This window comes from Macaca mulatta, chromosome 17 (genome assembly GCF_049350105.2).
Source record: "Macaca mulatta isolate MMU2019108-1 chromosome 17, T2T-MMU8v2.0, whole genome shotgun sequence".
NCBI lineage: Eukaryota > Metazoa > Chordata > Mammalia > Primates > Cercopithecidae > Macaca > Macaca mulatta.
This window is the reverse complement of record NC_133422.1, coordinates 107,911,046-107,923,807: the sequence shown is the minus strand read 5'-3', so window position 1 is coordinate 107,923,807 and position 12,762 is coordinate 107,911,046. Positions and strand designations below refer to the sequence as shown.

The 12,762-nt window shown below is 54.6% G+C and overlaps 2 protein-coding genes across 3 annotated transcripts in view; both read right to left on the bottom strand.

The window, feature by feature from the left end:
- TMEM255B (transmembrane protein 255B) overlaps window positions 1-12,762 on the bottom strand; it is a 65,438-nt gene that overhangs the window by 46,023 nt on the left and 6,653 nt on the right. The window lies entirely within an intron of this gene.
- Window positions 1,770-8,240, bottom strand: LOC144336204 (uncharacterized). 2 transcript variants are annotated; one of them, XM_077974120.1, is made up of 3 exons: window positions 7,998-8,240; window positions 3,467-7,491; window positions 1,770-2,838 (listed from the first exon to the last, which is right to left on the bottom strand). In XM_077974120.1, exons 2-3 carry the CDS (start codon window positions 4,324-4,326, stop codon window positions 2,757-2,759), a joined length of 942 nt encoding a protein of 313 aa, XP_077830246.1. In that variant the 5' UTR covers window positions 4,327-7,491; window positions 7,998-8,240; the 3' UTR covers window positions 1,770-2,756. The 2 variants fall into 2 exon arrangements, with proteins under 2 accessions (XP_077830246.1, XP_077830245.1); XM_077974119.1 differs by lacking the exon at window positions 1,770-2,838 and having other exon boundaries at window positions 3,110-7,491.

The window sequence follows — 12,762 nt, the reverse complement described above, 5'->3', positions numbered from 1 at the left end:
CAGTCTGTTACATTTTAAAAATTAAATGAACCAAAGGAAAAGAAAAGGAGGAAAGAGGGCGTCTGCTCGGCTCTGCAGGCCAAGTCCCACCCTGAGCCGCCGGGATGCCCAGCCTCTTCCATCCCTGAGAGCAGCCCAGGGATTTCCATGCTTGTCTCATTCCACCAGGCCCAGGGAGTGCCTTTTTAAAGAGGAGAAAAAGCGCCTGCCAGGCGTGGGGAATGTGCAGCGGCAGATTGGAGCACAGCCAAGTCAGAACTTCTTCGGGGGCTCCCTGAGCAGGCCCCACCTGCCTCCTCTCCCCAGGTCTGCACCTCGGAAGTGGCTGGAACCCACAGCCAGCACCTGTCCTTCCTGCCAGCGCCACCTTCCTCCTCTGCTCGCTCAGGGATACCGGGGGCCCCCATGACTGGTTCATTCTCCCCTCACCCCTAACTCTCCGCAGTCCTCAGATCTCTAACCCATTCCTGCAACATCCAGTGAGGTAGGGAAGCAACAGCACTGGCTCTGAGGGCCAGGGTCAGGGCCAGGGGCTGGCTCCCACACTGTCCTGTCCTGAGCACTGTCCCGGCCCAGAGCAGGGCTAGGCTTGGCGCTGGGCTATGGAAGGACAGGAGCGATCACTGCCATGGGGCCCTGATGGAGCTCAGAGGCTGGTGGAGAAGAGACAGAAAGACTCAGCCCTCCCAGGTGACACCACCGTGTTAAGCTCAGCGCTGAGAGGCAGCGGGAGATGTCGCAGGGAGGGCTCCCGCGAGGAGCGATGCAGAGCTAAGAGCTGGAGGGCAGGGAGCCAGGCCACTCCGGCCCTTCCTGGAGGATCGGATGAATCTGTTATCTCTGAGCAAGCTCCAGGAAACAAGAGACAGGCCAGGTGCTGGCTTGATGGGGCAGTGGATGGGGTTGCCCAAGATACGCTGCGACCTGTGGGCGTTGGGAAGGTGTTCAGACTTGGGAGGAGTCCAGGAGACAGAAGTCATAAGATTGTCAGTCTTTACAGTGGGACAGGTCCTTGGAGGTTGTTCTGATTCCTACGACAGTGGGACAAATGAACCCATAATTCAGCGGCTTAAAAAAACACATTTATTTAGTTGAAGTTGAAATTTGGGCAAGGCTTGGAGTGGACACCCTGCCTCTGCTCCACTCACGGTTAGCTAGGGTGGCTCCCAGGACTGGCACGTGGCTGACTGTGGCTGTGGCTGACTGTGGCTGTGGCTGACTGTGGCTGTGCCTGTGACTTCTCCAGGTGACGTGGGCTTCCTCACAACATGGGGGCTGGGCTCCCAGGAACGTCAAACAGGAGAGAAACCCAGGTGGAGTCTGTGGCACCTTCCGCAACCCAGCCTCAGCTTCACGCTGTGTCAGCTCAGCAGCCCTGTGAGGAAATTCAAAGGAAGAAGGAAGAGGCTCTCCTGTGTGCGGGAAGTGGAAAGCTGATGTGGTCATTTGGGGAAAATCGAATTTGCCACAGGGATCACTGTGTCAGGACAGGACCCTCACTACAGGGAGGCTGGAAGGTGAACAAAGCGATAACCAAAGATAACGAAGCTTTTCCTCTTACTTCAGCAGATATTTAGCAGCTGTTTGGGCAGCGTGGAGCGGGAACTGCTGTAGTCTCCCTAGACCACGGGTAACGAGGGGTGGCGTGGAGGAGGCAGCCGCACCAGGCAGGAAGATCGTCCTGGGAGCCGAGATGTGTGCATCGGAGGCACCCGGAGAGAATAGAAGCTGCCAGAAAAATGCAAGGAAACCCAGAAACTCAGAGAGCACAAACGAATCACAGTTTTTATTGTGTGAATTTTCACTAAATATCCTACAATGAATATTCGTCATAAGAAAAACAGTCATTTTTAATGTCATGATTTCCTGGAAATATAGAAAGAAAGAAAAGCAGAGAAAAGGCACAACTCCCCCAAGCACAGCAGCAGAGTCTCGGTGGCGGGCGCTCCCCTGCCACACCCGGGGAGGCTCCTGCTGCGGGAGTTCACTTGGCTCAGTTATGGCAGCAGGTTCTGATGAGGCAGAGCTCAGAGCAGAAAGGCTAAGGATGCCTGTTCGGGGCCCCTACTGTGTGTGCGTGTGTGTGTGTGCACGTGTGTATGTGCGGGTGTGTGTGCATGACTGTGTGTGCTTGACTACACGTGTGTGGGTAGGTGCACATGACTGTGTGAGTGCCTGTGGGAGGGGTGGATGCGCCTGATTGTGTGTGTGTGTCTCACGCCAGATTGATTCTGCTCAGGTGCTCTGCAAAATTTCTGCAATCTGATTTCTCCAAGTCTGAAAGGTCAAATGTGCACCGTCAACAGCACTGAGAGCCTCTTAGAAAGACAAAGTCTCCCCAAACCAGATGCACTCCCAGCTTCCATGCCTGGAATTAGCATATTTCCTGCAACACCAGGCCGGGCAGAGCTAGGCAAAGTCAGCCAGGATCTGGAGTTGCCAGAAGGCAACGTCTGCCACTGACATCATCATCACGGCCAAGAACTGCCCTCTTCAGACCACATAAAAAATCCCCCAAATAAATTTCCTAGGAAGAAGTAAATAAGTTCATTGTATCTAAGTTTGGAGGTGACCAGTCCTAACTGGTAACAGAATTCCTGGCGATGTCTTACAAATCCTTTGCTTTCTAATTCTGTAAATTATTTGTGCTTTTCCCCGGAGATCTTCTGAGAATTTCCTTTAGAGACGTCGGCATCTGATCAGCCCAGGACACTTCAATGGTGAATTGTGTGATAAGCAACAAAATCTCGGTAAAGCTAAACATCAGCACAGAAAAGACCTTCACGAAACTGCTTCCTCAGCCACAGAGCCAGCACGTCTGGAAAGCAATTCTCGGAGCTGAAAAACAGTGGGTTTGCAAAGAATGAGAAAACACAGAAAAGGCAGGTCATGTAAAACCTTCCGTGTCTGTAAATAGCAGTTGCCCGCCGAGATGTCCAGATGCACCGGGGGGTCTGTCCATGCCAAGGGAGAGACCAGAGATGCACCGGGGGGTCTGTCCATGCCAAGGGAGAGACCAGAGATGCACCGGGGGGTCTGTCCATGCCAAGGGAAAGACCAGAGATGCACCGGGGGGTCTGTCCACGCCAAGGGAGAGACCAGAGGGGTGACCAGCACAGCAGTAACATCTGGGGGCTCTGGCCCCCTGGACACTCCCCACTGAAGCCTGGGGCAGAGGAGAAACCTTGCCCCTGCACACAGAAGGCACCTCGCAAGGACCCGTCTCTGCAGTGTGACTGTGGAAACCAGGCCTCAGGACCCTGGGACCGGCACCAGGAAGGCCAGACCTGGTTCTCCGAGGCTGCGGCATTCCTCCCACGTCTGCCTCCAGGGGCCGCACAAGGGAGCTGAGACACGGGAGTTACAGAGCACTCGGCTTCCCCACATGAGCCCCGTTTTGCACTTGGGCCCCCAGAGCTGTAAGGGGATAAGCGTGTGTGTGTTAGGCTTTGACGCACAACAGTACCTTGAGGGCCGCGGCGTCTCGGACACTCCACGCTGGGGGCGTGCGAAGATTTTCCAGGTGGCTGCGGTGGTGCAATTGCTTAAGGGAGTCACTTCCAGATCTCTGATTGCCAGATGCAGTCTCTCACAAAGTAGATCTGGCTGAGTCCAGGGCCCTGGCTCCACTGTGTCCCCTTCCCACCCGACTGCCACCAAGAGGGGCCAACCCTGTCCCCAGCCCAGCCTCCCTGAGGTGCAGCTCTCCCTGCGTGACCCTCGGGCCCCGAACACAGAAGCAGTCACACAGCACGGGGCAAGGCCGGGCTCCGGGGTGGGGGGGGAGTCACAGATTCTGTGCCCGGCAGATTCTGTGCCCAGGAGGTTCGCACAGGGCCCAGCCTTCTCCTCATCCACGCCCAGCGGCCAGGGCAGGAGGACCCAGAGGGAGGGGTCGTCACTGGGCACCTCCCGACATCCTAACAGTTCTGACAGAAGCCAGACCGGTTCTGCCAACTGCTTTGAAAGTAAGGACTGGCTCCCCAGCCAGGTTGCCTTTGTCTGTTTGGTGAACCCCGGCCAAGCCTTGCTCCAAGCGCCCGGTTCAAACTCGCCACAGCCTTGCGTCAGGGGCTCTCGCCACCGCCGTGTAAGATGAGGAAGCCAAGGCTCGGGGCAGTGGCGTGAGCAGTCCCAGGTCACACAGCAGGCAGTGGCAGAGCCGGGGCAGACCCAGGCACTGGCCAGGCTCACACACACGGCCTGTGCTGCCACCAACCCCAGGCGGAAGGACCTCGCCCGCAGATCCCGAGAGAGTGCTGCTGCGTCACCAGAAATGTGCCCTTTCCGACCAAACCAAAAGGATTTTAGATGCAAACCTGACATGGGCACATTTCTGAAAATTCTTCGAGGGCTACATGAGCAAAACGTGCTGAGAGCCGGGACCTCGGGCCTTAGCTTCAGTAACGGAAACCGAAGCCATCCCTGAACAATTTCGGTATGATCCCCCTTCAAAGACGAGAAACTGAGGCTCCAGGAGGTTGATTGTTGTGGCGCATGACAGACCCCCAAAGCCCCTGTGCTTAACTGCAGGGCAGGGACACTGGCTAGAATCCGGCCACTGGAGCCCCTCCCGCCGCAGGGCGCAAGCTGGTGGCCCACAGCGCCTCTCCTGCAAGCCGAGATCAGCTCAGCAGGGGCAGTCGCCTGGGATCAGGGTATTTTTAAAATTTAACTTACTTTAGCTCTTCCAAGAGGCAGTTAGGAGATGAGGAAATCTGTCTTCCGCTGGACTGAAGATAATTAGAGACTAGATAAATTGTTATTGACAGTAAGAAGATAATTCGTTAGAACTGCTAGAAAACATGCCTGCTGTCCTTCCCAGTTCCAGATTCCTTCCTGCTTAGAGGACAATTTTGAAAGAACCCGAGGTTTCCTACCTTGACTTCCTCCGCACCAACATGGGTCCTGTAAACCAGAAAGCATGACACACAGGCCTCAATCCATTAAGTTCATTTGCAAGGTTAAGGGCATGCCCGGGAGACAGCTCTGTGCCTTTCTCCAAGATGATTTTGAGGGTTTCGATACTTTAAAGGGGAAATGCAGGCTGGAGGAGAAAGAGGGAGGTTTGGTTGCCTGACTGAACCCACGTGTTGCAGGAGGAAGGAACAGGCAGGACAATGGTGAATGATGCATTCGTCCTGGGCTCAGAAAGTCGGACTTTGCACAAGGCCAGGGGACGTAGAGCAGCTGCCAGTGGAGAACTGAGCCTTTACTGGGCAGCTCCCTGCGCTGCTCCTCACGGGGCTCAGCTTCTAGCTTTAAGGGTTTCCCTTGGCAGTGAATTGGAGTCCCCAGATTTTATTTTCCTTTCACAGCCCCAGTGTTGCCCCAGAAACAACAGAGACTCCTAAGTTTCCCACACCCTTCAGAATGCTTCGGGCAAATCGGGGTCTGGGAGGCGGGACGAGCGTGGATGGAGCGCCTACTGTATGCCTCACGCAGTGGCTGGTCTGGGAGATGGGACGGGTGTGGATGGAGCGTCTACTGTATGTCTCACCCTGTGGCTGGTCTGGGAGACGGGACGAGCATGGATGGAGCACCTACTGTATGCCTCACCCTGTGGCTGGTCTGGGAGACGGGACGAGCATGGATGGAGCACCTACTGTATGCCTCACCCTGTGGCTGGTCTGGGAGACGGGACAAGCATGGATGGAGCACCTACTGTATGCCTCACCCTGTGGCTGCCACTTTCACATTCTGCCTCATCTCAGCCTTGCCATGTGGCACCCATTTCACAGATGATGAAACAGAAGCACACAGAATTCAGTAACTTTTTTCAATGTCAAATAGGTGGCTAATGGGAGAAACAAGATATAAACCAGCTAAGTCTGATTCAAAACATAACCACATCTTCCAAGTGGGAAAGCGTGCATTTACCTGAATGTACACTTTCAAGTTAATCTTTCACTCAACCAACACACATGTGTTGGATTTCCTTACATGCAGGATGCTAGACAAGGTGCAAAGATGACTCGTGCAGTTCTGCCCTGTAAGAATCCACAGTTACAGTAAGAAGCAAGAGAAATGGAACAGACGATGAGGAGACAAAGCGGACAGCGGTGACAGCATCCCACCTCACGGCCGCCCTGCTGGAGAATTCATGGGGAAGCCCAGGATGTGGCTGGCCCGTTTGCAGACCAGTAACTCACTGACCGATCAGCACATCAGGCAGGGGGTTGGCAACTGTGGCCTCACCTGAGGGTCCCCCAGGGGCTGCTAAAGACCCAGGACACAGGCCAGACCCCGCACATCAGTCTCTGGAGGGGGTGGATGTTTGAAGCTCCCGAGGTGGTTCTCTAAGTAGCCAGGCCCGCAGGGGGTGGTGGGGGTGAGCAGCGGGTGAGTTTGGGGTGATGGGGAGGAGCAGTGGGTGAAACCACTCCCCGGGGACCGGGGAGGAGCAGCTGGTGAGCCACTCCCTGGGGGGTCTATGGTGGTTCCAGGCAGAGGCTGCATTTGTCAGGCCTTGGAGGATGGCGCTGAGCGGGCAGAATTCCAGGAGGCTCTGGGGCAAACCCTAACCCTAACCCTAATCTTGGCCCTGGCAACACCTCCTCGCAGCTCCTCTTCCTCCTGCAGCCCACAGTAGATTCCCCAGCACGAGCACCAGGAAGATGCCCTGTCCCAGAACCCACCCCAAGCAACAGGAGGGGCAGGCCCAGGCCCCAGACACCAGGGCACAGTGCGTCTCCTCCCACCCTCCCAAGGCTGGTCTCCAGGGCACAGCACATCTCCTCCCACCCCACCCCCACCCTCATCTGCCTGCCAACCTCGTGGGCCTCCCTCACACACACAGGCACCCCCACACAGGTATGCACACACTCACACACACAAGGACTGCACACACACGCCACCAAGCACACATGCTCATACAGGGACTGGCCCGGGTCCAGGCTACGCAGTGTCATGGTGGCTGGAGTGGGTGGGGCTGAGGCATCGGCCATTGGTCCACACTTGCCACAGTATCCACTGTGGGGCTCAGGCAGCCTTTCACAGCCAGCATGCCTCTGACCTTCCGGCCACAGTGAGGGTGGGTGTGCTGTGTGGCCCGGTGCTTGTACCCCCAAGTCTGCAGCGAGGCCTGGCTGGGGAGCCACCGAGATCACCTGCTCCAGCTCGGCCACCCTCTCTCGGTCCTGTCCTCCCCAGGGAAGCCCTTCCTAGTTTTCTGCCCAGGCCTGTGAATCCCCTTCTTCCTCTTTCCCTGCTTCTTTCTCCTTAGGGTTTAGACTTTGGAGAAACCAAAACAGAAAGACCTGCCTGAAGCTCCCTCATGGACCCTCCCTGGAGCCCCCGATTCCACCGGCCCCCACTGGAACGGGAGAGGAAGTAGAGGAAGAAGGTACATGCAGCCTCCAGAACAATGATCAGGAAGATTCCAGACTCACCTGATCGGGCCACCCAGGGCAGGCGATTAGCCCCGATTCCACCTGGGGAGAGGGGCCTCCCCAACCATGCAGCCCTGTGCGGGGAAGGAGCTGCTGGGGCCTGCCAAAGGAATGGGTGTCCCCTGGAGTTCTAAGAGTCAAAAGTTGTGCCTTTTTTGCATGAAAGCAGGACAGAAGGAATTGGGGGTGGCGGTGGCCAAGGCACTACTGAGTTCAAAAGAAGCTCATTGAGGGCAGGGACCTTCTCCCCAGTTCTCGCGGGAGGCACCCCCTGAACAAAAGCCGCAGGAGGACCAACGCGCCAAACTGCCAAACTCCGACCAGCACCTGCTGGGCCAGGGCCACGGGGACGCCTGGTCCTCTCCCATCCATGCCCACCACAGCCCCCGGGCAGAGGATACGGGGGCCCCGCGGGGGCCTGACTGCTGGGAATACAGCAGATGTGCGTCAACAAGACTCAGACAATGACGTGGGCTCTAAGCAGGTGGCAATTCCATGACCCGTGAGGCTCGGTTCCAGTTCCTCCCGCTTGCTCAGAGCCTCCGCATCCTGGCCCCAGCCGGGTGGGAGTCGTTGCTGAGGCACCTGCGTGTGCACGTGGCCTACCTGGATCGGTAGCGCTGGCAGCAAAACGTGATCCTTCCTGTAACCAAACACCCGTGAAACGCAGCAGGGGATGAATAATGTAAGCCGGGCCATGGGGGAGCTGGAGGGGCTGCCCCGCCTATCTGTCCGTGAAACGCAGCAGGGGATGAATAATGTAAGCCGGGCCATGGGGGAGCTGGAGGGGCTGCCCCGCCTATCTGTCCGTGAAACGCAGCAGGGGATGAATAATGTAAGCCGGGCCATGGGGGAGCTGGAGGGGCTGCCCCGCCTATCTGTACAGGATGTGGAGTGAGGGCAGGAAGGAGACAGGAGGTGCCCCCAGAGGCATGAATTTTTTAAAATTAAACACGCTCCTTGCACTTTGCTAGAAGGCCTCTGTCACCGTGTGACCTGGGACCTCTCGGGGGCTCCCGGCAGGAAAGGCAGAATTACACCCCCCGGGAAGCCTGAAGCCCACCCTCTCGCAGCCCTGAGCTGGGCAACGGCGGCTCGCCAGCGCCTCCGGTTCTAGGTGGCATTTCTCTAAAGTGCAGAGTGCAGCAGCCTCTGCGTCACCCCGGGGAAGGGAGAGAGCCACGCCCTTTGTGGCTGGGAAACCAGACCCGCCGGACAGTTCGCCTCCAAGCACACAGTGCCTATTGGATGCTGACGGGCCGGGATGGCAGGGGGGCTCCTGGGACCCACGTGACCGGTCTAGAGCTGAGGCTCAGCCCGTCACCCCCACAAGGCCAGCGGGAGAACGCCAGGTCCATCGCTCTCCACGCTGTCGTCCTCAAACCCCAGCAGGACGCCTCACCCTTGGTAACATTCAGCCTTCAGCCCATTTGTCTTGGAAATAAAAAGGTTGAACTTGGAAGAACGTTTCATTACTGTAATTGGGGGATTGGGGTTTGGTTTTTCAAAAATCAAATGAAGCCTTCTTATCTCCATTTTAAATTGCCTAGATAGAAACCGAGAGTCAATCTCACATTTATTTGTAATTTCATGTTATCAGATTGAGGTTTTCTTTCAAAACTGCTCTTCCGTGGACTGGCATAACGCCTGTAATCTGTACGTTTCATTTGCAGCTGAGGCTCATTTATGTGTCTAAACACTTGCAGAGGGATGGACCCCATTGTGAAAAAACCACGATGGGCCCCAGCCAGAGACCGCCCGCTTTTCGAGGACTCACTGTGGGGGAGCTCACGTTGAGGGAATTACACACTCAGCAAACCCACAGACTGCAGACAGGAATAAAGAAAGAACCACCACTCTGACCATATAACAAATAGTTCAGTAAAGGAATAAAATAAGAAGTGCTGAGCCTGCAGCCCGTGCTGGAGTTATCAGAACTGGCCCCACATGTCCTGCACGGCCATCTCTGGCACAGCCCCCCCTAGACACCAGCTGGCCCCGTAGGCACATCCACACTAAGCTCCATGGCCTCTCCTCATCCACGCTGAGCTCCACGGCCTCCCCTCATCCGCGCTGAGCTCCACGGCCTCTCCTCCGTCCGCGCTGAGCTCCACGGCCTCTCCTCCGTCCGCGCTGAGCTCCACGGCCTCTCCTCATCCGCGCTGAGCTCCACGGCCTCTCCTCCGTCCGCGCTGAGCTCCACGGCCTCTCCTCCGTCCGCGCTGAGCTCCACGGCCTCCCCTAGGAAGCCCTGGCTTCCTTCCCTCGCCGGCCCTCATGGGAGGGGCCGCTGCAAGAGTCTGCCCTGCTTTTCTCCAGATCGTTTGAGTCTGGGGAACCCCCTCTCCCCAGCCACCCTGTCAACTGGTTCTGGAGACTATGGGCTGGCGTCACAGCTTCCCCAGGCCTCACTACCCCATCCCATCCGAGGGGCTTCTGCCCAGAGTGTCCGGCTGCCCTGGGGTGCAAAGTCAGGGTGGCGAGAAGGCAGGGTCGTGGGGGCTGATGCAGCCCCAAATCTCTAACCTCATGTTTGCCTGACATTTCGCAGAGGTGCCCCTGAATGAAATTTTAGCTGCTGCCCGTGACAGCTCTGCCTCTGTAAGTGACAACTCGTCACGGTTTTGAAATAGCCTCACAAAATCACGTTTTTTTGTAATTATGAAGCTTTTTCCTCAAATTCCCAAAGCATAAACTGCATGAATGTGCTATAGAAGTATTACTAGAGAAAGCAGATGGTTAGAATAAATAGGCAAATAATTCTAATGCTGCCAAGAAAAACATTTTCTAAATTCTGAGAGGTCTTACAGCCTAGGAATTAACTCCGAAAAACTGGATGGGCAGTTAAAATGTGGAGGGAAAGGAAGATTAAATTGAGCTCATTAATTAGCTCATGCTGGTTAACTTTACAATGTTGGCAAAAATAAAGTTTTAAAATAACACGAAAATGCCAGCCAGACGCAGTGGCTCCCCATGCCTGTAATCCCTGCACTTTGGGAGGCTGAGGTGGGTGAATCATTTGAGGCCAGGAGTTCAAGACCAGCCTGACCAACATGGTGAAACCCCGTCTCTACTAAAAATACAAAAATTAGCCAGGCACGGTGGCGTATGCCTGTAGTCCCAGCTACTCGGGAGGCTGAGACAGGAAAATCACTTGAATCCAGGAAGCGGGGGTTGCAGTGAGCTGAGATTGTGCAACGACACTCCAAGCTGGGTGACAGAGCGAGACACCATCTCAAAAAAAAAAAAAAGAAAAGAAAAGAAAAGAAAATGCCAGTATAACAGTATAGTCATTAGAGAAAAATGTCAACTATGTGGGGAATGTTAATATTATCTTTCAAAGAATGACTTATTTTAATGTATATGATTGTCTCTAGACTATGGAAATGGTCGTTTTTTGTTGCTTTTAAAAGAAAAAGATTTTTGAAATGGGAAAAAAAGAAATAGCCACAATGAAAAGTTATAATCAGCTTCCATTATCAGCAGATATTGTAATCCCAAGTAAGATAAATTCAAGTAGACCACACCTAGGCACACTGTAGTCAAACTGTTCAAGGCTGAAGATGGAGAAAAAAAATCTTGAAAATAGCAAGAGAAACCCACTCATCTAGCTGAGGAGCAGCAGCATGACTGATGGTCAACTTCCCTTCAGAAATGAAAGATGCCGGAGACAGCAGAACTCAGTGCCGAGATCTCTCAGAGCTGTCAAGTAAGCATTCAATACCCACCTAAACTATCCTTCAGAAACAAAGGGCACTGGAGGCAGGGGAACCACAGGTTCAGTGCCTCAGTGTCTCAGAGCTGTTATGTAAGAATCCAGTACCCAGCTAAACTATCCTTCAGAAATGAAGGCAAATGAAGAAATTCCAAAATGGACAAAAACTGAGAGGAGATATTTCCAGTAGACAAGAATATAATACAAGAAATACTAAAGGGAAATCCCCCAGGCTAGAGTCCTGCGGCTGGGATGAAACGAGCAGGTGCCCAGGGAGGGACACGGAGGGTGCTCACACAGGGGCTCAGGAGGCACGGGGCTGGCATTCTTAGGACCTGGGACTGGGGCCCTCCTGCACAGTTCGCCCTGGACCCACTGGAGGGCAACTGGGATCCACAGGAAGAAATAAAAGACACTGGAAATGGTGAACATATGGTTGAACACACAGACATGTAGATGGAATTGTTTCTCTTTTCTTCTCTTAATTTACCTACAGGACAAAAGATTTTATCCAGGCAGCAGCTTTGTGGGCTTGGGATGCATTTCAAGGCCCATCAGAAAATTGTATTTTTTTTTGTCATTACAGGAATACTGCTAGGACGAATATGAACACGGCATTGTGAAATGTCCACATAGCCCCAGTTCTTCAGAGGCCTCCCTCTTATCCAGGGCCCTCTTTATCTGACAACTTGTACAAGGCCTTGCACATGGTTGAACAAGTTTGTGGGGAAGAATGGAAATGTAAATCTGATTTACAAGAAACATCAGGTCATTCAAGGCCGAAGCCCTTAAGGAAATATCTATCCCCTCAATCGGGCAGGTGTGGATGGAGTGCCCAGCACCACCACAGCACAGAGGGGACGCGAGAGGTGCCTGCAGCTCCAGCCATTTCTCCTCCAGGGGAGGAGACCAGAGGCAGAGGGAAAGCAGGCAGCTCCCGCAGGACAGCCTGAGCCAGCGTGAGTGGTGGGGGAAGCTCCCGGTGCTCACTGCAACAAGGAGGATGCGTGAGCAAGTGCGGACACCGGGGACTCCGCCCTAACCGGCAACGTTGGCATCTGCCAGCCATATGGAGATGAAAATGAAGGCATGTCACACGCCTGTATGTGTGTAGAGGTGTGTGTGCACATGTGCACCTGTGTGTAATTTTGAAGGAAAGAATGTGACTTGGAAATCATGTCACAATCCAGGGAGTCCACTCTTCCTTATTAACTTTTATTTTTACTCTTTTTTATTTGAATACAAATTGCAGGTTTTGTTTTTTACAAAAGGAAAGGTCATGTGGCATTGCTCCTCAGCCCCCTGGTGGCCCACGGCTCCCCTGGCTGCAGCGTCACTAAGGCAGTGCGGTGGGCTGGCCCTGAGCTGCAGGTGCACGCGCTTGCCCAGGAGGTTGACAGTGGGATGTTTCTTGCCATGTTTTTGGCCCCAGCATGAGCCGATCGCATCAGCCGCCTCCGCAGATGAGACAAAGCCATCTCGCAGGGATTCCCATGGGCTTCTAGGCGCACTGGCCGTGGCCCACGTTAAGGATAAGAGGATTGAAGCTGAGGGCTTCTCTGCAGAGGGTGCGCCTATGCCTGCCTCACTGCAGCCAGATGCCCAGATGCCTCGGCCTCTTGATGTGCGGCCCCACCCTTTGCTGACCCCCAGGGA

What these genes read in the sequence shown, in the direction of transcription:
- LOC144336204 (XM_077974119.1), bottom strand. Translation starts at nt 4,326, where the DNA reads ATGTCAGGTTTGCATCTAAAATCCTTTTGGTTTGGTCGGAAAGGGCAC.